The following is a 23,423-nucleotide window of genomic DNA, read 5'->3' on the forward strand; positions in this document are numbered from 1 at the left end:
TGAAGCTGGAACGGTAGCCCTTTGGAGCCAGGCAGGCAGGCAGGGTGCTGGGAGCCTTCCAGAAGACCAAGTTCTGGGAAGCCACTCCTTCCAGACCCTACCAACGGCTTCTCTCCAGGGCCCCGGGCAGGTTTTCTCATCCACAAAACAGCCCCCAGAAAGCTCAAAGGAGACCTCCGGAATGCTGTTTCTAGACTGTGTGCCCATGACAAAAGGGACCTTGGAGATGTTCCATCTGTTCTCTCAAAGAGGGTCCTGTGGCCAAATAAATTTAAGAAATCCATCCCCGGGTTTCCTTGTAGAGCTGCAGTGTGCGCTGGCATATGAAAGGCTAGGGAAAGTTTTGTAGGAGGAAAGAGCTGAATATTCCAGCATGTCCCAAATTTATTTGACCATGGAAGATGTTTTTTGAGGAACCCTTATGAACATGGTTTGGGGAAGGCTACCCTGAAGCACTACATATGCAAAAAAAAAAAAAAAAAAAAAAAGCTTAGTGAGGAACAGGTGATGTGGAGAGGAGCCGGAATTTACAGCGTCTCAAAGCCGGCCAGCCGGGGCCAGGTGTGGGGCACCTGCCCTCACCTGGCAAGAACCACAATTGCGGGGGAGGGCCAAAGCAGGCTCCCCGAGGGCCCCGAAACCTCTTCCACTCAGGGGTCCCCTGGCTGCCTGGGCCGCCTGTCCTTTCCCCGTGACCTGCTCCTCCATCACTGTCTGGCTCTGGTGGGAGTGCGTCCTCCCCTGCTGGGTCCTGTGCAGCTGCTGAGCACCATCCCTGCTCCCTGTCTTTGTCCTCCCCCCGCGGTACACTGTCTTCTCTCTGGCTGCCACTCTACTCTCAAGTGAGTCCCTGTCCTGCAGATTTCTGGGACACATGCCCAGCCCTGTACTATCTTCTGAACCCCGGCAAGGCCAGATACCTAAGGGAAGCTTAAAGACAGGGCCAGACTGACCATCCCACCCCCATTCCCCTACTCAAAGATGGGTTTGGGCTGCGTCTTCCTTATTGGGAAATTAGGTAACTCCATCGCCAGTGTTCCCTCAATAATAGGTCAGGTGTTCCCCATGAATCAGTAAACCTCCTCAAGAGGTGAGTGTACTCGACCTCTGAGCATTCTTGTGTAGACCAACCATCAGCAACCCCTTGAGCTTATAGGGGATGGTTGCCGTTGGCTGTGATAGACACTCGCAGAACTCCTGTGGCCCAGTCTAGCCTGAGGGACTGGGAGTGGTTGGTGGGCTGCAGGCAGCTGGAGTTTCTCTGGCCTCAATGGTGTCTCCCGCAGGGGAGGCAGGAGGCTGGTCCTTGCAGGGCTGGTAGTAGATGTGTGGGAATGCCTGGCCAGTGCGTAGCCGTGGAGGGCTGGGAAGTGTGTCTGGAGAACGTGGCGGGAGGTGGGGGTTACAGTGGACTTGATGCACACTCATCCTGTTGAACAGGGTGGCTCAGAGAAGGAGGAGGCTACCACCTTGTCAGTACATCCTTCTCTGGTCTAAGCATCCCACCCGGGAAAATGCAGGTCATTGCTAAGGCTTCCCAACCAGCTCCAGTCAGGCTCAGCTCTCCTTCCTCAGCTCTCAGAGACTGATGTCCACTTGGGGTGGGGGCTGGAGGGGAGAGGTGATTATTAAAGCAGCAGCACCTTTGGGGATGGAGAATAAAGACCCAGGAAGTTGCCAAAACGACTCTCAGAATCCTCAAAGGAATAGGAAAGAGATAGGTTTGGCTGTGTCCAGTGTCTGAGATTAGCCCGGCTCTTGTGTGTGTTTGAGAGAGAGAGAGGGGTAGTGTAGGGGCAGGAGGGGGCAAAGGGGAAATTGATTCCCACTGCTGACAGTCAGGGATGCTGTCCCATGGCTCTTGGAGACCAATGATAATAAGTAAGCACATCCCTGCATTGCTGATCCCACACCCAGCCTGGACTAACCGGACTGTAATCTCCTGTCTTTCATGGCCACTGAGTTGTACAACTCCAGGTGGCACCGTGGGTACGGTCTCTAACACGTACGTGCCCCCTGGAGTTGTGTAATATGGTCCTAATCTTCCTATCCTGGGAAAGTGTCTTCCCCACTGGCTGAACGAAAGAGGGCAGTGGGGGATGGGCACCCCATACTGTTCTTTGGGTACTAGATCTTTCCAGCAGGCTCCTGGACTCTCCTTACTCCTGCTTGGTAAGAATGAGCCACGTCCAGGAGCCTGGGGCTTCCTGGGGACGATTCTGGGGGTGGGCCTACAGCCTTGCTACCCTGCGCTCAGGACCAGCTAGCGGGGTATGGGCTGCATAAACCTATCAACCACGAGGGGGGTCTGACTCCATGTGGGGAGCTGGCTGGTAGTGGGTAGGTTCCCACTGAAACGGGGAGTTTCAGGGGCCCAAGGGACAGACGAGAAGGAGCGGCAGGTCCTAGCTTTCTCAGCCCTCCCCCAAGTCATCCGCTGTGACTGTGGGAAGGTCTGTGCCCAGGGCTGGAGAAGAGCAGAGGTGAGACGGGCAGAGAGGAGAGCCCACGGGCTGTATCTGGGGTGACAGAGAGGTTGGGACTCTGCCTCCCCGTTTTCCCACCCACCTCCCGGGCCTCAGTTTCTCCTTTTGGTAGCCTGGGGATAATGCCATGTGTGCTGCCCTCACCCGGGGGAGGGGGAGGATGAAGGATGAGGGTGTGCCCCAGGCACTGGACGGGGGTGGAGTGGAGATGTGGAGAGGATGAGCAGGCAGATGGGTATGGGATGGAAGAACCACCTGGACATGGGGTAGGGCAGGTGGGGGGATGAGCTTGATGGGAGAGGGAGGCATGCCGCTGGTATGTGCACAGGGCTGGAAAGAGTCTTGTTCTGTCATCATCCCCTGAACCAGTCCCCAAGAGTCACGCACCAACCGTGCTCCACAAAAACACGGAGAGAAGAGGAGAAAGCAGCGAGAAGAAGTGCAGAGGCCCCTGTCTGATCCAGACAGGGGACAGTCGCCTGGATTTGGACCCCCATTTTCCAATCCCCCTAAGTTTTCTTTTTTTAAAACAAAATTCAGTATCCGTGATACTGTTTATTTTGGCTCTGAATTCCAGAAAAACAGGAGGGATGGAGTGTGCCTGCTTCCCAACACTCCCTGCAGGGCTCAGAACCAATACACAACGACAAGTGTCAGAAAACCAGGAAGGAAACTGATTTTTATAGAAACTGGAATGAAACTGACCAGTCTAGTTTCATTATCCAAGCTAAGCGGAAATGCAAAAAAATCAAAATAAAAAGTAAACAAACAGCACAAATGGTAAGACGTGAGTTCCATTTCCTAGATTCTTTCCTTTTTATTCCATTCAGGTGTCATCAGGAATCCCAAGAGGCCTGCCCCCCACTTCCCTCCCGGCTCGCCCGCCCCCAGAATGGCCTCTGGGTTCTGCCCTGCCCCCCTCCCCCCTGTCCTTCTCCAGCACAGCTCTGAGGACCTGCCCTCCTGAAAGTGATCCTCACCAGGGACGCCCCTCTCCCCTGAGGGCTCAGGGAGTCAGGGAAAGTTGGTTCCAGGAGCCCTGGCTGGGGCTGACCTAGGGCAGGTTAAAATGGGGAGGTCGTGGTTTGGGGTACCAACATCAAGTTCTAAGTAGTGAACCCCAGTTGCCCACAGGACACCATCTTCACAATGATTGAGGCTCCTGCCCTCTGTTTCTCTCAGATTTAGCTGGGTGTGACTCAGAGGGTCCTAGGGGTACAGCCTTGCTGGCAGGACCCTGTGGGAACCCATATAGCTCATCACACCCCTTTCCACACTAAACACTAGCACTGGAGCTCTGGGCCCCCATGGCCTTCCTCGGCCCTGGCACCTGTCCTGGGTGGCTGAAACCTTCCCTGCCTGGAGCCAGGGCTGATCTCAGTGATGCTGCTAGATTCCTTCAAGGTTCCAGGGTCCGAGGGGCTAGGGAAGAGGAAAGGCCTGGTGTGTGTGTGTGTGTGTGTGTGTGTCGGGGAGTAAAAGAAGAGGGGCGTACAGGGCTGGGGGATGTCTGTGAGGTATATCAGAACCCTTAGGAGTTTCTATAGATCTCCTGCAGAGAGCTCAGAGTGTTTTCACAGCTAGAATGTTCCCCAGGGTCTGTTGCATGAATGTGGCAGCCTCCTAGAGGCAGAAGAAGGGGAAAGATGAGGGGCCGAGTCCAGGCTGAGAAGTTCCCTGGGGGACCTGCTGTTGCTGCTGGGACAGTCCCCGGAAATTCAGGATGGGGGAGGCCAGTAAGGGGATGGCAGCAGGCGAAGGGTGGGGCTGGGGGGAAGCCAGCGAAGGAGGCCAGATCTGCTTGGCAGTCCGGCCCACCCAGCGCAGCACTGCGGGGAGAGTGTCAAGGAGGCACCCTCATTATCGCCTTGTGAGGTGGGGGGTCCTGGGCTAAGGCTGTAGTCAATGGGGAGATGCAGCTTTGGAGCTGGAGTCCAGAGGCAGGAGAGCTGAGAAGTGCTGAATCTGACCTTGTCTGTGGGGAGGGCAAATGCCTCTCTCTGGTTTCCCCCCGTACTCTGGTGGCCTCTGCCCAGATGCCATGGGAATGGGGCAACTGTGGCACCCCGCCAGGGTCCTAGGCTTGGGGTGCTTTGAAAACCCAAAGTTGTGAACTAGGGGCCCCCCCCCCCACCCCGCCTCGATCTGGCCAGAACCTGCGCTGCTCTCATCTCCGGCTCCTCATTCACAACTGTGGGCCCGGCTGCGTGAATAGGACCCAGCTGGACCTGCACAAGCCCTGGACTGCTGTGTTCCCGTCTGCCCTGTTGGCTAAGGGGAGCGGGATGGAGATCCTGCTGGGGAGCCCTACCTGGCTGGAGGTAGAGGGGCCCCAGCTCGAGCTTCTCCTCAACCCTGACCTCCCCCATTGGGCCACACCCAGAGCCGTATCCTCACTGGTGTCCTTTCACTCCACAGAGGGGGGCTGGGGTCGGAAATGGAACAAGCAGCACCCAGGGCATAGCTGGACACTGGGCAGGGGGAGCGGCCAGGTCTTGAGGTGAGCACTGGATGCAGAGTCCTCGTCTCCCCTCAAGGCTAGGAGAGCAGACCCTTCACTACCAAGGGCACTGGGAGTTGTGCTTTGCCTGACCCTGCCAAGCTCTTCACTGCTGGGAAAGACACACCCTGGGAAATGTTCATCAGAACACAGTTTGGAGAGTTGCTGAGAGATGGGGGGGGGAGACGGGGGGCGGGGAAGAGAGAGCGCAGGAGGGGAGAGAGAGCACAGGAGGGGGAGAGAGAGAGAGAACCCAGTGCCCAGTGCCTAGGGCATAGACTGGCATCCCCATCTCCCTAATAGGTGTTAGTGAAAGGGTGGACACTGGGAGGTGGGGTGGGTTGGGGCCTGAGGAACTGGCACTGCAGAAGCCCCAAGCTCTTGAGGGTCGACAGCTCCCTCGATGCCCAGAAAGGGCTAGGGAGAGGGGCAAACCTCCCTGTCTACACCCCTTGGGGACCCCGTGTCCGTGGCTTGAAGCGCACGTTTCCTAGAGCCCTCGGCTTCTGCCCCAGCCTCTCTCACCCTACTCTCGCCCCTCGGCCCGCCCCCAGCAGTCACTTACTTGCAGGAGAGCTGGTTGATGCCCTCGATGTAGTAGCAGACCCCTCCATTGACACAATAGGACTTGGCCGTCTCGTTGCACTTCCGGGCGTGCCCCGACCAGGATGACAGAGTGGTACTCACTGGAGGTATGAGAGACACGTGCCAGTGACCCACTGAGACCACCTCTGGGCCCCAGGAACCACCTCTTTGCTGGCCCTTCGTGGCCCATCTCAGAGCTGGAAGATCAGGAACCGCAGGAATAACTTGAGAGGGAAGGTCTGGCGGTTCCTCCCAGTCACCAGCAAGGCAAAGGGGAGGCCACCAGGAGCTTTGACAGTTTGCCCAGCGCCACCCTGCACGTGTAGTCCGGGCCGAAGTACCCAAACCTCCAAAGGCCATGACGATTTTCTCTGTTTGGGAGGAGATGAGAAGCTAGCGGGAAATATTCCTTCTACTGGAATAAGAGCCCACTTCATTCCTGCCTTTCTGGGGGCTCCACCATAGGTAGATGAGACATGCGGTCTTTCGTGGGGTGCAGGGAGGAGACCTCTACATCCATCTGCACTGCTTGGGATCTCAAGGTGGCCAGGAGGTGGCTTGGAGGGGAATGGCCCCTTCTGGAGACTCGTTCTCTAAGATCTCAAGAGACATGAGGAGAATCTTAGCTCCCACGTCTTCCTCCTTTGTCAGAGGGGACAAGCCTCTCAGGACTGCTACAAAGGCCACTATGCCCCTCTCCATAAGCACCCAGGGTTTTCTTTGCCTCTGCCCCCATCAGGCAGCCCCATCCTCCCCCACTCAGGCAGCTGCTGTGTCTGAAGGGAGCCTCCAGGCCGCGACGGCCCAGGCTATAAACCCTGGAGGTCAGGTTGCTGGAGAGGAGGTGGGCTGGGGAGAGGCCTGCAGGGTGGCTGGGACGTGGACACTGGGTGAGCGTGAGACGGGGCTTTCAGGCTGCCAACCCAGACCGCCCATCTGATGGCTCAGATTCATTTGCTAAAGGAAAATAACTCAAGTTCTGCTCCCCTCAGGGGATGGCATCCAGAAACCTGGTTTCAAGGAAAAAGTCTTGCCCCTAGTGCTGGTTTTCGTCTGTTAGCTAATGCCCGAGGCCACGTATCCAGACTGGGTAGCACCTCAGCCTCTGGGGCTCCTAGCATCTCTTGCTCCCACTCAGCAGCGGCCTCCTGCCTGAGGTGGCCCACCCTACCTCGGCTGCTCCTGTCTCCTTAGGGGTACCGAGTCCCTCCCCGCCCCCTCCCCGTGGTGATGGGGTTGAGAGGAGGAGGAGGGGGAGGAGGAGGAGGAGGAGGGCAGGCACTTGGCGGCCTCAGTGTTTAGACATGTGGGAGACAGATGGAGCGTGGGGACTGGGAGTATATACACAGCTCTGCCTCTGTATATGTCTGAGGAGCTCGCTGATAAAACCCGGCGGGCAGGGCCAGCTCCCACCTTCCCCTCCACACCGTGCCTGTGGCCGCTCTGGCCCCACCGAGCCCCACCCCTGCGGAGGTCTCCTCCCACACACACCGCCACACTCAGCTGGGACAGGAGGCCTCTGCTGGTCGCTGCCCACTCTGGGTCAGGGAGACCCAGAGAACCAAGAAAGGGACAGACAAGAGAAATAGCTGAGGTGACCCTGCCTGCGAGTTGCAAAATCCGTTGCTCTGGAGGACACCAGAGGTTGCCCTGCCCTTCGGTTACGTTGCCAAGGAGGAGTGAAGGAAAGGGGCAGGGGAATGCCTGGCCAGAGTCAGTGTGTGATGTGACAAGGCCGCAGGGCTCCTGACACCTGGTTGAGCATTCTCACCAGCCAGTTAGACCCCCGTGGAAGAACATGTCAGCGCCAAGGCTTGACATGAGCAGGCGAATGCAGATACGATGTGGACCACAGGCTTGGGTCCTCTCGTGGGTGTTGGCTAAGGCAGAGAAGTCTCGGCTTGTGGACCACAGGCTTGATTACCTCTGTGGCCGTGGGTGGCAGAGACTGCCCACAGCTACGCTGAGTGAGCAGTAGACAGCAGGGAGGATGGTGGCCGGGGCCACAGCCGTATACTTGGGCCTGTCCACATGTATGTCTGTGCTCATGGAGGCCTTGGGAGGCAGACGACGGCTCCTGAAGGAAGATGGGGCCTCAGCTGGGATGCATGGCCTGCGCTGGACTCCCCCCAAGGCAGCATGGTCTATGCTCCCTTGTCAGCATATTCGTCTTTCTTCACTGTGTCCGCCCACGTTTGGGGAAGTAAAGGTGACATCTATACTCCAAGTTGGAGAGTCTGGCTGCTCCCTTGACCCCCCAACTGGGATGGCCCCTAGTCTCCCCAAACGGGGCTCCTGATCATCTGCCAGGCCACTTGCTTCCCCAGGCTTACTCATCCCACTGACTGAGCAGCATAGACCAAAGACCAAAGATGCTGGGACCAAAGCATCTTTCATTTCTTCTCCCCCTTTGTTTTCCCCATCCATCCATCTCCGAGGCTGTCTACCTGTTCACAGGGCTCCGGCCACATGTCTCCACCACTTCCCAGCCCAGGCCTCCACGGTCTCTTTCTTGGATGACCGCAACAGCCTCCTCACTGGTCTTTCTGCCCTCACTCTTGCCTTCATTTCTCACCTTTTTGCCTTCCTGCTGTTAAAGTGGTCTTGTCTTGTAAGTGGTGGAGACATGTGGCCGGAGCCCTGTGAACAGGTAGACAGCCTCGGAGATGGATGGATGGGGAAAACAAAGGGGGAGAAGCAGACTCCCTGCCGAGCAGGGAGCCCGATGCGGGACTCGATCCCGGGACTCCAGGATCACGACCTGAGCCGAAGGCAGTCGCTTAACCAGCTGAGCCACCCAGGCGCCCTAAAGTGGTCTTTAAAATAGGTAAAAGTGATCAATCACTTCCATTCTCAAAATCCTCCAGTGGCTTCCACTTTCCCTCAGCATAAAGGCCCCCAACTCCTCTCCCACGTCATGTCCTGTCCCTCTCTTGAAGTATCTTCTGGGGTGAAGATAAAAAATATCTTCAGACTGTACTGGCTTAGTCCAGCTCCTCTAACAAGCTAGGGGTCTTCCTGTCCAGGACTTCCAAAATACCAGTGTGTCAGAGAGGCTGCCCGGGCTCCTCCCTTTCTCTTTCTCTTAGCTGCATACACTTGTACTTAAAGTACTTATTCTAACATGATTAAATGCCAAGCTCCTCCACCAGCATGTAAGCTCCATCTAGGCAGGGTCCATGTCTGTCTCGTTCACCAATGAACTCCAGTGTTTAGAGTAGCGCGTGACCCGTAACAGGTGCCTAACAAGGATTTACAGATATCTGTCAGGAGCAAATGAACATCTGATTTTTCGGAGTAAGGTGCCTTCTACCATCCAGGAGCTTGTCTGGTCAACTTGGCCTGATGATAACTTTTCCATAGACTAAAGCATTGTCTCCTATTACACGCAGATCTTCCCAGAAGGTCATCGGGGAAATGCAAATCAAAACCACAGTGAGATGCCGCTTCACACCCCCCTTGGATGGCTATAATAAAAAAGATGGACCAGAACCAGGGGGGTGGTGAAGATGTGGAGAATTTGGAATCCTTATACCTTGCTGGGGGACATATAAAATGGTGCAGCCACTTTGGAATACAGTCTGGTAGCTCCTCAAAAAATTAAACTGAGTTACCATATGGCCAGGGAATTCCACTTCTAGGTATATACCCAAGAGAACTGGACCCCTGTGTGCGCACCAAAACTTGTTCTGCATGTTACAGCAGCATTATTCATGAGAGCCCAGATGGGGAAAAACTTGGATGACCCAACAACCCAAATCATTGACTGGGATAAACAAAATGTGGACTAGCCACGTAATGGAGTATCATGCAGCCACGAAAAGGAAAGAAGTACTGGTATGTGCTACAGTATGGACGAACCTCAAAACCATTATGGTAAGTGGAAGAAAGCAGTCCTCAAAGGCCACATACTGTATGACTCTAATTATATGAAAAGTCCAGAATAGGTAAATCCATAGGAGCAGAAAATAGATTTGTGGTTGCCAGAAGCAGAGGGGTGGGGGCATGGGGAGTGAATGCTAACGGGCATGGGGTTTCTTTTTGAGGTGATGAAAGTGTTTTGGAATTAGTGGTGATGGTTGTTCAACCTTGTGAATATACTAAGAGCCACTGAATTATATACTTTAAAAAGGGTGAATTTTGGGGCGCCTGGGTGGCTCAGTCAGTTAAGCGGCTGCCTTCGGCTCAGGTCATGATCCTGGGGTCCTGGGATCGAGCCCCATGTCTGGCTCCCTGCTCAGCAGAGAGCCTGCTTCTCCCTCTCCCTCTCCCTCTGCCTGCCACTCTGCCTACTTGTGCTCTCTCTTTCTCTGTCAAATAAATTGAAAAAATCTTAAAAAAAAAAGGGTGAATTTTATGGTCTGTAAGTTATACCTCAAAAATTTTTGATTTTGCCCGGGGGGGCGCCTGGGGGGTTCAGTCAGTTGGGTGTCTGCCTTTGGTTCAGGTCATGATCCCAGGTCCTGGGATCAAGTCCAGCGACGGGCTCCCTGCTCAGTGGGGAGTCTGCTTCTCCCTCTCCCTCTGCCCCTCTCCCCACTCGTGCTCTCTCTCTCTATCTCTGTCTCTCTCAAATGAATAAATAAAATCTTAAAAGTGCCTGGAAGAACGGCTAAAATCAAAAACATAAGGAACAGCATGTGTTGGTGAGGTTGGGGAGAAAAAAGGACCCTAATGCACTGTCGGCGGGAATGTAAACAGGGGCAGCTGCTGTGGAAAATAGTATGAAAATATTAAAAATAGAATTACCATATGATCCAGTAATTCCACTAGTGGGTATTTACCCAAAGAATATGAAAACACTAATTCAAAAAGATATGTGCACCCCTATGTTTATTGTAGCAGCATTTACAATAGCCAAAATTGGAAGCAGCCCAAGTATCCATCCATAGATGAATGGATAAAGAAGATGGGATATAGAACGGAATATTACTCAGCCATAAAAAAGAATGAAATCTTGTTATTTGCAACGTAGATGGATCTAGAGGGTACAAAGCTATGTGAAATAATACAATCAGAGAAAGGCAAATGCCATATGATTTCACTCCTATGTGGAATTTAAGGAACAAAACAAAGGAACAAAGAAAAAGACAAAAAACCCAGAAGTCTCTTAACTCTAGAGAACAAACTGATGGTGACCAGAGGGGAGGTGGGTGGGGGGATGGGTGAAATAGGTGATGGGGATGAGAAGTACATTTGTGGTGAGCACAGGGTAAGGTACAGAATGGCTGAATCCCTCTATTGTACACCTGAAACTGATATAATGCATGTACATTACATTGGAATTAAAATTAAAAATGCCTGGAAGGGTAAACCCAGGAGGCCTCCCCCAGCCATCAGCGTCTTGGTGGGCGTGAGCTTTCGGAGGCTCTGAGGGAAGGGCCAGGAGACACTCTCCCTGCTGCTGACTGCTGCAATTCCTCTCCACTGCTCATGGGGGAACCTCCACTTACCTTTCAGGGCCCCGATCAAGTGATCTCCCTTCATCAAAGCTCCCACCCACCTGCCCAGGATGCCCCCTTTCCTGTGGGTAAAGTTGCCTTTCCTCTTTCATGTGTTAGGACAGGCAGATGCTTTCAGTTTGGGTTTTGGCGTCCTGCCCGGAACTTTGAGGGACTTCGCTGGGAGCCAAAGCTATGACTCCCCAGAGCTCTGAACCTGGTCCTTCTGAGTAAGGCCTTGCTGAATAGGTGAGTGAGAGAGCAGGTGTGTGTGTGTGTGTGTACAGCGAACCTTTCTAAGCCCCCAGGTGAGGGACAGGCCCAGAAGCCTCTGCAGGGCTTCCGCGGTCCTGTGACTCCCCAGGTCAAATCTGCGTCCGCTCTGGGGCGGAGCGAAGCCCAGCTGGACATCCTGGGACTGGGACAGCCACCTCAGGACGTTCCCAAGTTCTCTTTCAGTTGGGGATGAGGCAGCTGGTTTCTCGAACTCCGAGGTGGGCTGGACCAAGCTGATTGTTTTATTAAAAGCCCCACAAATGTCCTGCTGACTCCTCCTCCTCCCAGGCAACCAGGGAGGCGGTGTCTTGTGAGCTGGCAGAACTGTGACTGTAAGCAGGGTCTGCTCCGATTCGGGGAAGGAGCCTCAAGCTCCGTGGCAACAGAGCCCAAGCAGGCCGCCAGGGTCCCAGCGATGCCCCTGGCACGGCCACTGCTCCTTGGGCCCTCCCATGCCCTCTTCTGGTCACCCCACCGCTGTGGCCCTGGCTTCCCTGGGGCCTGGGCGGGCCAAGCCAACCCACCTTGGGATGAGTCACAGGGGGCAGGCACAGCTCCCCGCTACCCGCCCTCCACCTCCGCCCCAGGGTGTGGTTGCTGCAGGTCTTCTGGGCTCCATGGGTAAACAAGGAGCCTGGGCATCTCTGCCTGTGGAAACGGCGCCCCCACAGGGGCCCTGTTCGTCATCCCATGTCAAGGGTAGGGGCCTGCCATGGACTGAACAGGGCAAGGAAGAGGTGGGGTGAGTGTGTGAGTGTGTGAGTGTGTGTGTGTGTGTGTGTGGTGGGGGCTAGGTGCACAGGATGTCCGTCTCAATACCAAACTCAGAATCTTCAGATTTTACGGGGAAAGAGTCTAGAGATCATCCGGCTCAGCCTCAGCTGGGGAAATGGAAGACAAGTGATGTGGAGTAAGTCTCCCAGGCTCGCAGAGCTCGGAAGAGACCAAAGCTCAGGACTCTGTGTGGCTCAGGCCAGCTGCTCTCATGCTGGGCTGGAGGGCAGAGAGGCAAGGAGCCCTTGGGGCAGCCCCCCGGTCCCTAACCGATCAGAACAGGGGCTGCTGAGTGCAGACAGGAGCTCCTGTGGGGCACGGGGATCTTCCAATGGTCTCCAGCCTCAGACCCCAAGGCCAGCACCGCAGCGAGGCTGCTACTGTGGTTTTCTGCATGGCAGCCCTGCCCTCTTCCTCTGCTGACAGCACCCCTCTAGGAAAGCCCCCCCACCACCCCGTGTAGTTCGGGCAGGGCCATCCCTCACTGGACTCTGCCTCTCTATCCCCTTGGCACGCTCACAAGCCTGGCAAGGATACCACCCCCATCCCCTGAGGCCAGTGACTGGGCCAAGCGGGGCACATGAACTAAGCAGGACCCACTGGCACCCATCCTTGGGGTCATGGGAAGGATGCAGAGGAGAGCTGTCTGTGTTCCCTGGGTGGGAGGCCGGGATGATGTGAAACCTGGAGCTGTCTGAGGCCATGGTCTCTTCTTCCCTATCTGTTCCCCAAACATGGGAGAAGCCCATTTTACAGAAGGAGAGAACGAGTACAACACACCGTGGGAGAGGGCATCCTGAACCCTATTTGAGTACTTGGACTCTGTCGTGTCTGAGCCCGGTTCTACCTCTGGATTTCTCAGTTTTATAAACCAATAAGTACGTTCCTTAAGTAGTTTTAAGTTGGGTTCTTGTTGGGTATTTTTATTTATTTATTTATTTATTTATTTAAGTGATCTCTACACCCAACAAGCTCACGACCCTGAGATCAAGAGTTGCATGCTCCACCGACTGAGCCGGCCAGGTGCCCCTCCTGCCCGTTCTAACCAAGAAAATCTTGAACAAAACAAGAAACGTCAAGTCCAAAATGGATTTAAGAATGTCTGCCCACTATGGCTAGAGGTAACGGGCGCTGGACACCTAGCATGGTCCATTTTCCTGGGCTTGGGACAGGTGGGGAGGAGCGGTGGGGGGGGGGCACGTACCCCCCCCGGGGCCCGTGGGAGTCGGTAAAGGCCTTGGAGCAGGTTATAAGTCCTTTTCTATATTATTTACCAGGCGCTGACTATGAGCCAGACACTGTGTTAGGCCCTGAGCGAGAGCGGCAGTCAGGCGAGACCTAGCCCCACGGAGCTCACGGTCTCCGTGTTCGCTACCTACTTTTACATGGTCTAGATCTCTCCTTAACCATCAGTTAGATGTGCGGCAGAATATTTAACCTCTTTGAGCTTCAGTCTCATAAATTATGAGCTACACCATGGGTTTGTCAGAGCTCAAGAGATCGTATAGAAGGGGGCACGGAGCAAGCTCTCAGTAAACAGTAGCTCTCCTTGTAACTCCTGGGGAGAGGGCACCATCCCCGCTCTCCCCACTCCTGGCTCACAATTCCACCTGGGAGCAGGACCTGAGCTGGGAATGACACTGTGGTGGGAGGGAGGGGTCGGGGCGGACCGTAGCCTGGGAGAGATAGCACGAGAGGAAGAATAAGAACAGGAAAGATCGTTAGGGCCAGGTTGGTGGGTTCTAGGCTGTGGGACGAAGTTCTTGTTCTGTGGCACCACAGGGTGGGGGCATGACAAGACGAAAGCATCTTAAGAGGCCATTGCTCTGGTTTAGGTAAATAGGGCTGAAACCTGGGCCGGGTTGCCTCTGAGGTAGGGTTGGAGTGGGAAGTACAGATGTGAGAAAGATCCAGAAAGAAGACAGACCAGGACTTGGAGGCTTGGACCTTTAAGATACAGCAGCGAGGGAGGCGAGAAGCCTGAGGGGCTGGGAGAACACAGAGAGCCCCTCACGGGTCTGCACCAGGTTTTCCTCTGAGGGTCCCGGGGCAGGGAACGTTCCACATTCTCTTTAGATAATGCTGGATTTCGGGAGTCCTGGAGGGCTGCCTTATACAGGCAGGCGAAGGCAGCTGCAGGATTAGACTGACAGGGGCAGGACTGGAAGTGAACCCAAAGAACCAGGTAGCCGAATGGTATGCTCAGTGTGTGGGTGTTGGGAGGGGGAGAGCGATCTGTGGGATTTGGAGTTCCCGGGCTAGAGTGGAAGTGTGCGGCCTGAGGACAGGCAGCTCTGGCCACTTTCCAGCCAAGGGAAAGCAGGCTGCCTGCGTGCCAACACTGGACTGCCACGGGGGAGGTGGGAAGCTAAGGGTGCCGTGGCGGCCGTGGGCTTCTGACCTTGCATGTGTTTAAGGGAAAGGCCCACCTGTGGGAGAAGGGTCTGCTGCCCGCAGGAGCCAACACAGCCCAGCCTCCTGGCCGTGGCCCCGGGGAGACGGGCTGCCTGAACCTGGGGGCCCGGCAAAGCAACAGGCAGTCAGCTCCCACACGCCCCGGGCCTGCCTCTCCCTGGAGCCCCGCTCTTGGCAGCCCAGCCTCCCATAATTGCCTTCTAAAAATATCCTTCCCCTACCCCCACCTCCTGATTTCAAAATGTTTAGTTTTCAGGATATTTAAAATGAGAGCTGGCGGCTCTTCCAGGCCCAGATAACAAAGCTAAACATTTATGCTTCAACTGCATTTCTCTGAATCGGCCCAGATCCTGGGGCTTGATATGGCAGCAGCAGGAGGGAGGGGAGGCAAGTGCAAGATGGATCATGTGCGGGCCTCCTGAGGGCTGGGGGGCAACTGGCCTGCCCCCACCAAACCCCTGCAGGACCCCTCCCTTTGAGGGGGGACCACCTACCGCTGTTGACGTGGAGCCGGCCCCGGACCGTGTCCTTCCCCAGGATGTTCTCAGCCTCGCAGACATACTCCCCAGCATCCTCCACCTTCACCTTGTTGAACTGGAGTCGTGAGTTCTTTCTGGTTAGGGAGGGGATAAGAGGGGGAGAGATGTGAGCCAAGGCTCAGGCTGGCTGTGGTTCCCCAGCGGTCACCCAGCGGTCACCTCTCCCTACAGAGCCAGAGTGGCTGCACAGGGTGGATCGGAAGAAGATTCTGGGCTCCAGGTGGAATGCTGAGCTCCCCGAGCTGCAGGGAGACCTGCGGGCTCAGGAGAGCACCGGGTAGAGCTAGCAGCTGCATGTACGTTCTTGATCCGCGAGTCCTCCTGCCCACTTTCCCGGGGCTGGACCTTCTTTGTAGCCTTTCTCTGGGGGAGGAAAGTGGGGTCTCCTGAGGCAGTCACATGGCTACCTCTCTCCTTTCCGTTCAGGGTCCCTTCCCCCAGTCCCAGTGTGCCCCTCAAAACAGGGCAGCCACTGCTCACCAGTTCCTCAGCCTTCCCTTGGGAGCGGCAGCCTGCCGCTCTAGACACGGAAGGCCCGTCCCCAGGGCCCGGGGCAGGCCCCTGAGCTAACAGCCTCCCGTGGCACCTGTGTCCAGCCGCCCAGTCTCAACCTGTGGCTCCCCCCGCCTTCACCTCAGCCCTGCCACTAGGGGTACTCTGTGGCTTCTCCCCGGGGCTTTAGCGTCCTTCCTTCATGCATGCATGCATTCCTTCATCCATCCATCCATTTAATAACTGTTTACTGAGTGCCTTCTATGAGCTGGAAGCTTGGATCCCTCAAGGGAACAGACAGATCCTGGTCCTTATGGCCTGACTTGACCCTCCTGGCTAGCGGGGAGATGGATAGGCAGTACAGATGGGGAAACTGAGTCCTACAGGGGCTTCGGGACCTGTGCGAAGGGGCCTGGCAAGACAGAGGCAGAGGTGGACGAGGCGCTGGAGCTGGTGAGGGGCTCATGGGCTATTTCCCAGAGCCAGAGGCTGGGGGCTAGCCTCCGTTGCGAAGGGCTTTGCACCCCGTCCCTGCATGCCGAGAGTTGTGGGGCCAGGCCTGGGCAGGGACCATGGGCTGTGTGTGACTCCAGGGCACCAGGCCCTGGTTCCCCTCTTCTTTCCGAAGACCCTGCCAAACCTCTCCTTCCTTTCCAGGGTTCCTCTGCCCCTGCCCCAGGGTGCCTGGGCTCTGCGGGGTCTGTTCACCCTTCCCATCCCACCCTCTGCCCCAGGGCTCCTCAGGGGCCTGGGGCCCCTCTGAGCTCTGGATAAAGCCTAGTGGCCCAGCCTGGGCCCCAGGGGGAAACAAGAAGTAGCATGAAAATTTCTTTACATGATGTAACCTCCTCTTTTTAGTCCCAAATTAAGACACCAGATTCCCAGAATATGTGTAGCGTGTTGGAGGGGTGGTGGAACAGGAGGTAGGGTAGTCCAGCTGCCACTGTCCTAAGCCCAGGGATGAAAAATAGAGCCGTGATGCTGACGGGGGAAGGGCAGGGGAGGCGAGGCTGGGCCGCGGGTGCAGGAGCCAGAGAATTGACCCCCACCCCCACTGGGGCTGTGCTTTGGGAACCTGTTTCCTGGGCTCACTGCTGCCTCGGGGGGCCTCTTCCCCGACCTCCTCACTCCAAGATCCTCCAAAGGAGGGTCCATGGGGTTGTCTTGTCAACAGGCCCTGTTGCTGTGGTGATGTCCTCACCGATGTTTCGGCCACAGCTGTCTGACCGCCCCGTCCCTCCAACCCTTCCCAGCTCAAGCCAGTCTCTGTCTCCTTGGCCTGGTGTCTGCCTACAGTCCTCTTCTGTCAATTCAAGTCCGTTCTCTTCATTAAACGGAGCCTTGGAGGCTTCAGCTAATCCGCTGCCTTCCTGGCTTCAGCTAATCTCCTTCCTGGCTTCAGCTAATCCGCTGCCACAAAGCCCAGCGGCCTCAGGACCAGGCTTCTCTCACTTCTTGGCCACCAGCAATTCCCCGACACTAGATGAGCAGAGCAGGGGACCACCTGAGGGTTGCAGGGTCAGAGGATAGGGGGCACAGAGCCAGAAGCTCCTTGTCACCCACAGCTGAATTCACAGGAGCTCCCCTTACACCACATCCTAGGTAGCAGGAAAGGTGGAGTTAGGCTCGCAGATCTCTGGAGGGATAAAGGCTGGAAATGGGAGGAAGGCCTTCCCACAGAAGGTTGTGAGGCCTGTGGAAAGTCGGTCCAAGGCTCAGGGAGATGCCTCTCCTTTGAGGAGCTGACAAGAGGCGAGTGGACAGAAACAAGGGCGCCTCGGTTTGCTGGCTGCAGGCACCTTCGTTCTCAGCTGGGTGGTGATCTGGCCAGTGCCGGGGAGGGCGTCCCGGACTTGCAGAAGAGGTCCTGGGGTCAGAGCTGCAGGGTAGGGGCTCTCTGGGTCTCTCAGCCCTGAAGGAGCAGGGGCCGCTACATTCTCTTGTCACTCCTAGCTCCAGTCGGAAACGCTGAGGATTCGGGACTCTGTCCCACCTTCCTGGTAGGCCCGATGCCCGCCTGCCACACTGACTCAGGCCTGGCCCTGCGACAGATGCCCCCCCGCCCCCAGCCAGTTTAATGCCGGCAGGGACGGGATCTGGGCGGCCGCATCCTCCACTCGCACATTTTCCTCCATGCCTACCTCCCGCTGCCTGCCTGAGGGGCCTGTTGTAGCTTGTCCCTCATAAATAAGGGAACATGTGGTTCCGCAGGGGAGGGCCCTGCGCCCAGGGCTTGGGGGGGGCTGGTTTTCTTCTGGCACAGGACGGCCTGGGCGAGACACCTCAGTGTGGCGGCCCCAGAGACAGCACCAGCTACTGGGGGAGGCGGCCTCTGTAGCCCAAGAGCCTGGTCACGACGGAGTGTGGCCTGGCAGATGGAGTGCTACGATGGGCAGAGAGCAAGCTGTAGTGTGGGTGGAAGGAAAGAGAAGATTCTGCCAGCAAGGAGACTCCTCCTCACGTCCCTGGCTCCCATGCCAGGTGAAGTGTGTGTGCGTGTGGAGGGGCGGCCCTCTCTGCCACAGCGAGGGAATCTGAAGTTCTCCGTTATGGCTCACTCCTCCACCCCGTCAACTCACTGCTGGGAGCCCAGGGGCGGGATAGATGGATCGAGGATGTTTCGGGACTGTAGCAAGTGAGACAGGGCCCTAATAGGAAGAGGGCAGGGGGCACACTTCAGGCTCTTAGGGGTCCCCAATACTCAGGGCAGAAAGACCTGACAAGGCCCTGTTTCTGGACCGGGTAACCCGTTTGTCAGATGAGACTGAGGCTTGACCAGGACAGGAACTTGCTCAAAGTCTAGGTCAACCCAAAGGCTGTCCAGTCTTAGTGTTACCCTGTACCCAGGAGAGGGGGGCTGGTCCTGCAAGATCCTCATTCATTCAACACTGAATGCAGGTCCCTGCCAGGCCCTTAGAGGGCAGAAGGGTGTATATGAGCGGCAGCCAGCCTCTGAGGCTCTCTCGTGCTACAGGGAGAGACAACCCCCCAAAATGCAATGAAACCATTTCCAAAGCACCATGAGAGGGGACCATAAGAGCTGCCTGGAGGGTTCAGGAAGGTGTCCCAGAGGATATGACATTTAATCTGGGCCTGGAGAACTTTGCTAGGGACAAAGTTGGGGAGGGGGGCGGGGTAGCTGCCAGCACGGGAAACAGCGTGGGCCCAAGTCCGGGATCATGAAAGGAAAAGACCAGGGATCAGGAGCACTGGGGGGTTGGGGAAGAGCATGGCAGTGACTTAGAGGTGAGGAAGAGGGGAGTTGGAAGGGCCTGAGGCCTGGGCTCTAGCTGACATACAGCAGGCTCTCAAGATCTGTCACGTAAGTGGGTGAATGATCAGATATGCATCCATGTTAGAAAGATCATCCCCTGCCAAGGTCACAGGGGCCAGCGGGCCTCTAGAACTGTAAGCAAAACCGGGTGGATAAGGCACCTTTTTTTCGGAAGACAGGGTGGAGGCCTCTACCACCTTCTGGACTGGGAGCTAGACTAGAAGCTCTGTGAAGGTAGGGAGGGACCATGCGTAGTTCAATTTCTGGTGTAGGCCCAGCCTTGGGCAGAGTGCCTGGCCCACAGCTGATGTTCCATGTGCGTGTGTTACGTACAGCGAACTCACAAAGGGGCCTGTGGCCCAGGAAGAATGGGGACGGCCAAGAGTGGGACAGCGGGGGAAAAGAAGCTGGAAGCAGGAGAGCAGGGAGTCTCCTGCTGGTGGGGATGGCATGGGGGCAGGTGCCAGGCAGTGGGCCGTCTGGTTCTGCCGCTGCCGAGAGGGGAGACAGGAGGGTGCGGCAGGGCCCGAGACGACGCAGGGGAGAGGCTAGACTGGGGCACACAGGGTTAGAGCTGTCTGGGGGCCTCTCAGGGGTGGGATCTAGTGTTTAGTTGGCAGCATGGGTCTGGAACTCAGATATATATATATAAAGGCATCCAACTAGGGACAAGGTTATCAGCTAGGAGAGGGTAAAGTCACCCCCAAGTGGAGAGGGAGGGTGGGAGGGAGAAGAGGGAAGCCCCCAAGCCTGGAAAGTTCCAGCACTGACGGTGATGGAGAGAGAGAGTGGTTAGAGGCACAGAGGGCCCAGGGGGCAGCCCCAGAGGCCGCAGAGCCGGCGGCTGCTACGCCAGCGGCTGCAGAGGCCTGGAGGCCTGGGGCCCGAAGTAGGCGGCGGAGTGTAGTTAGAAGGCAGATTCCAGCAGGGCAGGGAGGCGTGGAGAGGACCACAGGGTGCAGTCAGCGGACAGGCAACTGACCCTACTTGATGGTGGAGGGGAGAAGCGGGACGGACGAGAGCTGGAGGAAGGACAGGCACCGCGACGTGGAGGGAAAGTTTCTAGAAGCGAAGTGATGAGAGAGAGTTGGTGGTAGAGGAAGGTTGGAGTCATCACTCGTGACTTCCCAGATGCATCCTGGAGTCCGTCTTCCACCAAAGGTTGCCAAATGGTGGGCTTTCAGACCCCGAGGCAGGTCCTTCGAGAAGTTTTAGGGACAACAGGGGACTTCCACAGGTAACGCTGAGTTTGATAATCAAACTGCCTTCAACCATCCAGAGGCCTTCATTAAGCATCTACAGTCGGCAAGATGCTGGGCTGCCATAACCAGAGGGACCCAGAGCTGCAAGGAGGGCTGCCGTGTGGCCAGGAAGGGGGACCGGGAACTGGCCCCCCCTTTTCAGGGAGGAGGCAGGGCCGCTGGTTGGACAGAGGGAGGGGCATTTCTCACCTGCCGTTGCCGTACTTGATGCGAATGTCCCGGCTGCGGTTGAGCTCCTTGCCGTCCTTGAACCAGCGGTAGGAGGGCTGAGGGTTGCCCGCCGCTGCCTCGCACTTCAGTGACTGCTTCTCACCCACCTGTCCGGTCTGGCTCTTCATCTTCTTCAGCTTGGGCCGGGTGGCTGTGGGGTACAAGGCGGGGAGGTGAGCATGGCGGCGGGGGCGCGGAGCCAAGCGTGCGCAGTGGAGGGAGGGCCACTGTCTTTAGGAGGGGGAAGGGTGGCCTGGGGAGCCACCCCCCCCCGGGGGTCGTTTCCCACTTAAGTCCTCGGTCACAGAGGGTCTGCAATGCTGTCAATGTGGCTACTACCTATGGAGCTTCCCTCCCGCCTGGAATGACACTAGGAGCTTTACATACATTAGCTTACGAAAAAAAAACCCCAGGAACTCACTGCAAGTGATGAAACCCCTTTACAGATGGGGAAAACTGAGGTTCAGAATGGTGAAGGCACTTTCTCAGGGTGCACTGGGATTCAAGCCCAGGTCCCCTTGACTTTGGTGCTCATGCTCTAACTCCTGTCCCAGACGCCCAGGCCTATGCTGGGCCCAGAGGACACAGGGGACCAAGATGATAGACCCAGCTCCTGCCCGCAGAAAGTTCAGCGCGTCAGGAAAGCTGTAATCTGGCCCTAACATCACAGCATGGTACGCGGAGGCCTGGAGGTGCTGAAACCTAGAGGAGCGACCCCAATCCAGGCTGGGGGAAGAGCTAACTTAGCTAAGGGCTAAAGGATGCTAAGGTGCTAGAAGGGGCAGGAAGGGAGGTGAGCCAGGCAGCGTCAGCACGGTGGCTTCGGAGAATCACGTGGTCCAGAGAGGTGGGCTGACTAGAATGGGTCCAGTGGAGCAGCTGTCCGGGGGACAAGGCCTGGGGCTCCACTGGGGGACACAGGCCCAACTAGGGCTGCAGTCCTGCAAATGCCAAGCAGAGAGGCTTCTCCCATTTTTCTTACACAGAATTCTATTTCCACGTGCCCAGATCTCCCATGCTTCATCTCCTTGCTCCCGTCCCCCCAACAACCGAAAAAAAAAAAAAAGGAAAAAGTACTCTGTTCTCAGGAAGGTAAGGGCAAGCCCGTGTTCCCTACTGGGGCATATAATAATTTCCACAGGGACAGCCCTTTACAGGTTACACAATGCCTTCGTGCACGCTCTCGTTCGGTCCCTGAGCTCTGTGAGGCAAGTGTCATTGCTGACATAGATGGGGAAGATGAGACTCAGAGAGGTTAAGAAACTTGCCCAAGGTCACACAGCCAGGCAGCCACAGAGCTGGGACCGAAGCCCAGGTATCTGCATTTGCAACACATCAGGCCCGTAGAAGGCTGGTGTCTGCTTTTACAGCCTGTGTCTCTTTTTGGGAAATGGAGAACATAACTGAAATTCTTCCAACAGCAGAAGCCAGGGTCTGCTAGGCCAGGGAGTTGTCTGGGGACCGAATGGTCCCGGCCCGGCTGACTCTGGACGAAGGCCGCCAAGAGGGCCTGGCTATGGCTAGGCCCCCCTCCCTGAACCTACCCCTGAACGGCTGCTTGTAAGCAGGCAGTAGATGGGAATGGGGTGCCCGGGCCAAGAGAGCAGAAAGAGAAAGGGCTCCTGAAGCTTCAAAATGATATTGCATAGACTCAAAAACAACAGTGCTTGTGAAATGATTTTGTTCATTTTAGAAAATTTAAAAATACAGACGGATAAAAGAAGAAAACCAAATCATCCACCATCCTAGTACTCAGAATTAAAATACACACACATACACATGCATTGTAAATAAATAGGATCGGCGTCAGTAACACGTTTCTTTTGTTTAATGAAAGAAATGTAAGCCTTTGAGCTCGGCATTAACTATTAACGATAGCATTTCCCAAACTGACTTCTATTGGCCACGAATATCCAGAGAGATGATCATAGATGTTACTTGAGAAAAGGGTTCCCTGAGCAAACCAGTTTGGGGAACAGGTGGGTAACAGAGTTAAAGAAGTAGCATCACCGACTTTGGGATGATTCTCCAAGCAAGGGTCTTAGAACTTTTTTTCTCAGAGTCCTTAGCAGCATTTCAAGGAAATAAAGTTACATGGAATAGCTCTAGAACATAACTTACGTGTGCGTGCACACATATATATGCCTTTTAATAATATCTTCACATAATTCAAAATTTAAGAAGTGTAAAAAGGGGCGCCTGGGTGGCTCAGTCGGTTAAGCGACTGCCTTCAGCTCAGGTCATGGTCCTGGAGTCCCTGGATCGAGTCCCACGTCGGGCTCCCTGCTCAGCAGGGAGTCTGCTTCTCCCTCTGACCCTCCCCCCTCTCATGTGCTCTCTCTCTCTCTCATTCTTGCTCTCTCAAATAAATAAATAAAAAAATTTTTTTTTAAAGAAGTGTAAAAGGGTATATGGCTTGAAAAACAAGTCTGCCTCTGACTTCTGACTGCAGGGGGCAACCAATTTCCATTGCTTTTGTATCATTTCAGAGACATTTTATGCATATACAAAAACCCCCAGTGTTCACACACATACTTTTCTCATTTTTCATGGTTGCATAATATTCCTTTATTGGCGTATCATAATTGACGTAACCAGTTCCTATCCTGGGGTATTCAGCGTGTTTTCTCCCCGTTGCCACCTCATTTCAAATGGGCCCAGCTTGGTCCAGCATATATACGCATCATGCCCCTTCAGTGCACGCAGTGTTCACCCTTCGCACACATCCAGCACGTCCTGGTGGATGGGCAGTGTGGCTCTTGACTCAGACCGCCTGGATTCAAATCCAGGCTTTGCTACTTAGTAGCTTTGTGTCCTCAGGTCACTGACCTAATCCCTTTGTGCCTCAGTTTCCTCCCCTGTGAAATACGGGTGATAATAATAGCTGCTCCCTCATGGGATGGTAGCTGTAAGCCTTGTATGAGACAATGCACGTAAAGTCTGGCTTGCACAGAGCATTTAACAAAGGTTAGCTATTATTGTTTATTACTATCCACAATAATTTCCTAGGGCAATCTTCCTAAAAGGGGAATTGCTGCATCAAAAGGGTATGCGATCTTCCTCAGCTTTAAGCCTTGCCAAATTGCCTTCTGGAAAGGTTACACCAATTTGCACTCCCACCAGTGAATGACAGTGCCTGTTTTTTCCACATCCTCACTAACATGAGGTA

General features: G+C 55.5%; 1 protein-coding gene across 5 annotated transcripts in view; it reads right to left on the minus strand.

The window, feature by feature from the left end:
* The window catches only part of NRG2 (neuregulin 2), a 176,692-nt gene that overhangs the window by 15,842 nt on the left and 137,427 nt on the right, over positions 1-23,423 (minus strand). For 4 of the 5 annotated variants that reach the window (XM_021701878.1, XM_021701877.1, XM_021701875.1 and 1 more), the window contains exons 2-4: positions 20,234-20,405; positions 14,972-15,090; positions 5,552-5,672 (exon numbers count right to left, since the gene is read on the minus strand). In XM_021701878.1, the coding sequence (XP_021557553.1) occupies positions 5,552-5,672; positions 14,972-15,090; positions 20,234-20,405 (412 nt within the window). The remainder of the gene's footprint in view (positions 1-5,551; positions 5,673-14,971; positions 15,091-20,233; positions 20,406-23,423) is intronic. The other variant, XM_021701879.1, reaches the window with a different exon arrangement.

This window comes from Neomonachus schauinslandi, chromosome 7 (genome assembly GCF_002201575.2).
Source record: "Neomonachus schauinslandi chromosome 7, ASM220157v2, whole genome shotgun sequence".
NCBI lineage: Eukaryota > Metazoa > Chordata > Mammalia > Carnivora > Phocidae > Neomonachus > Neomonachus schauinslandi.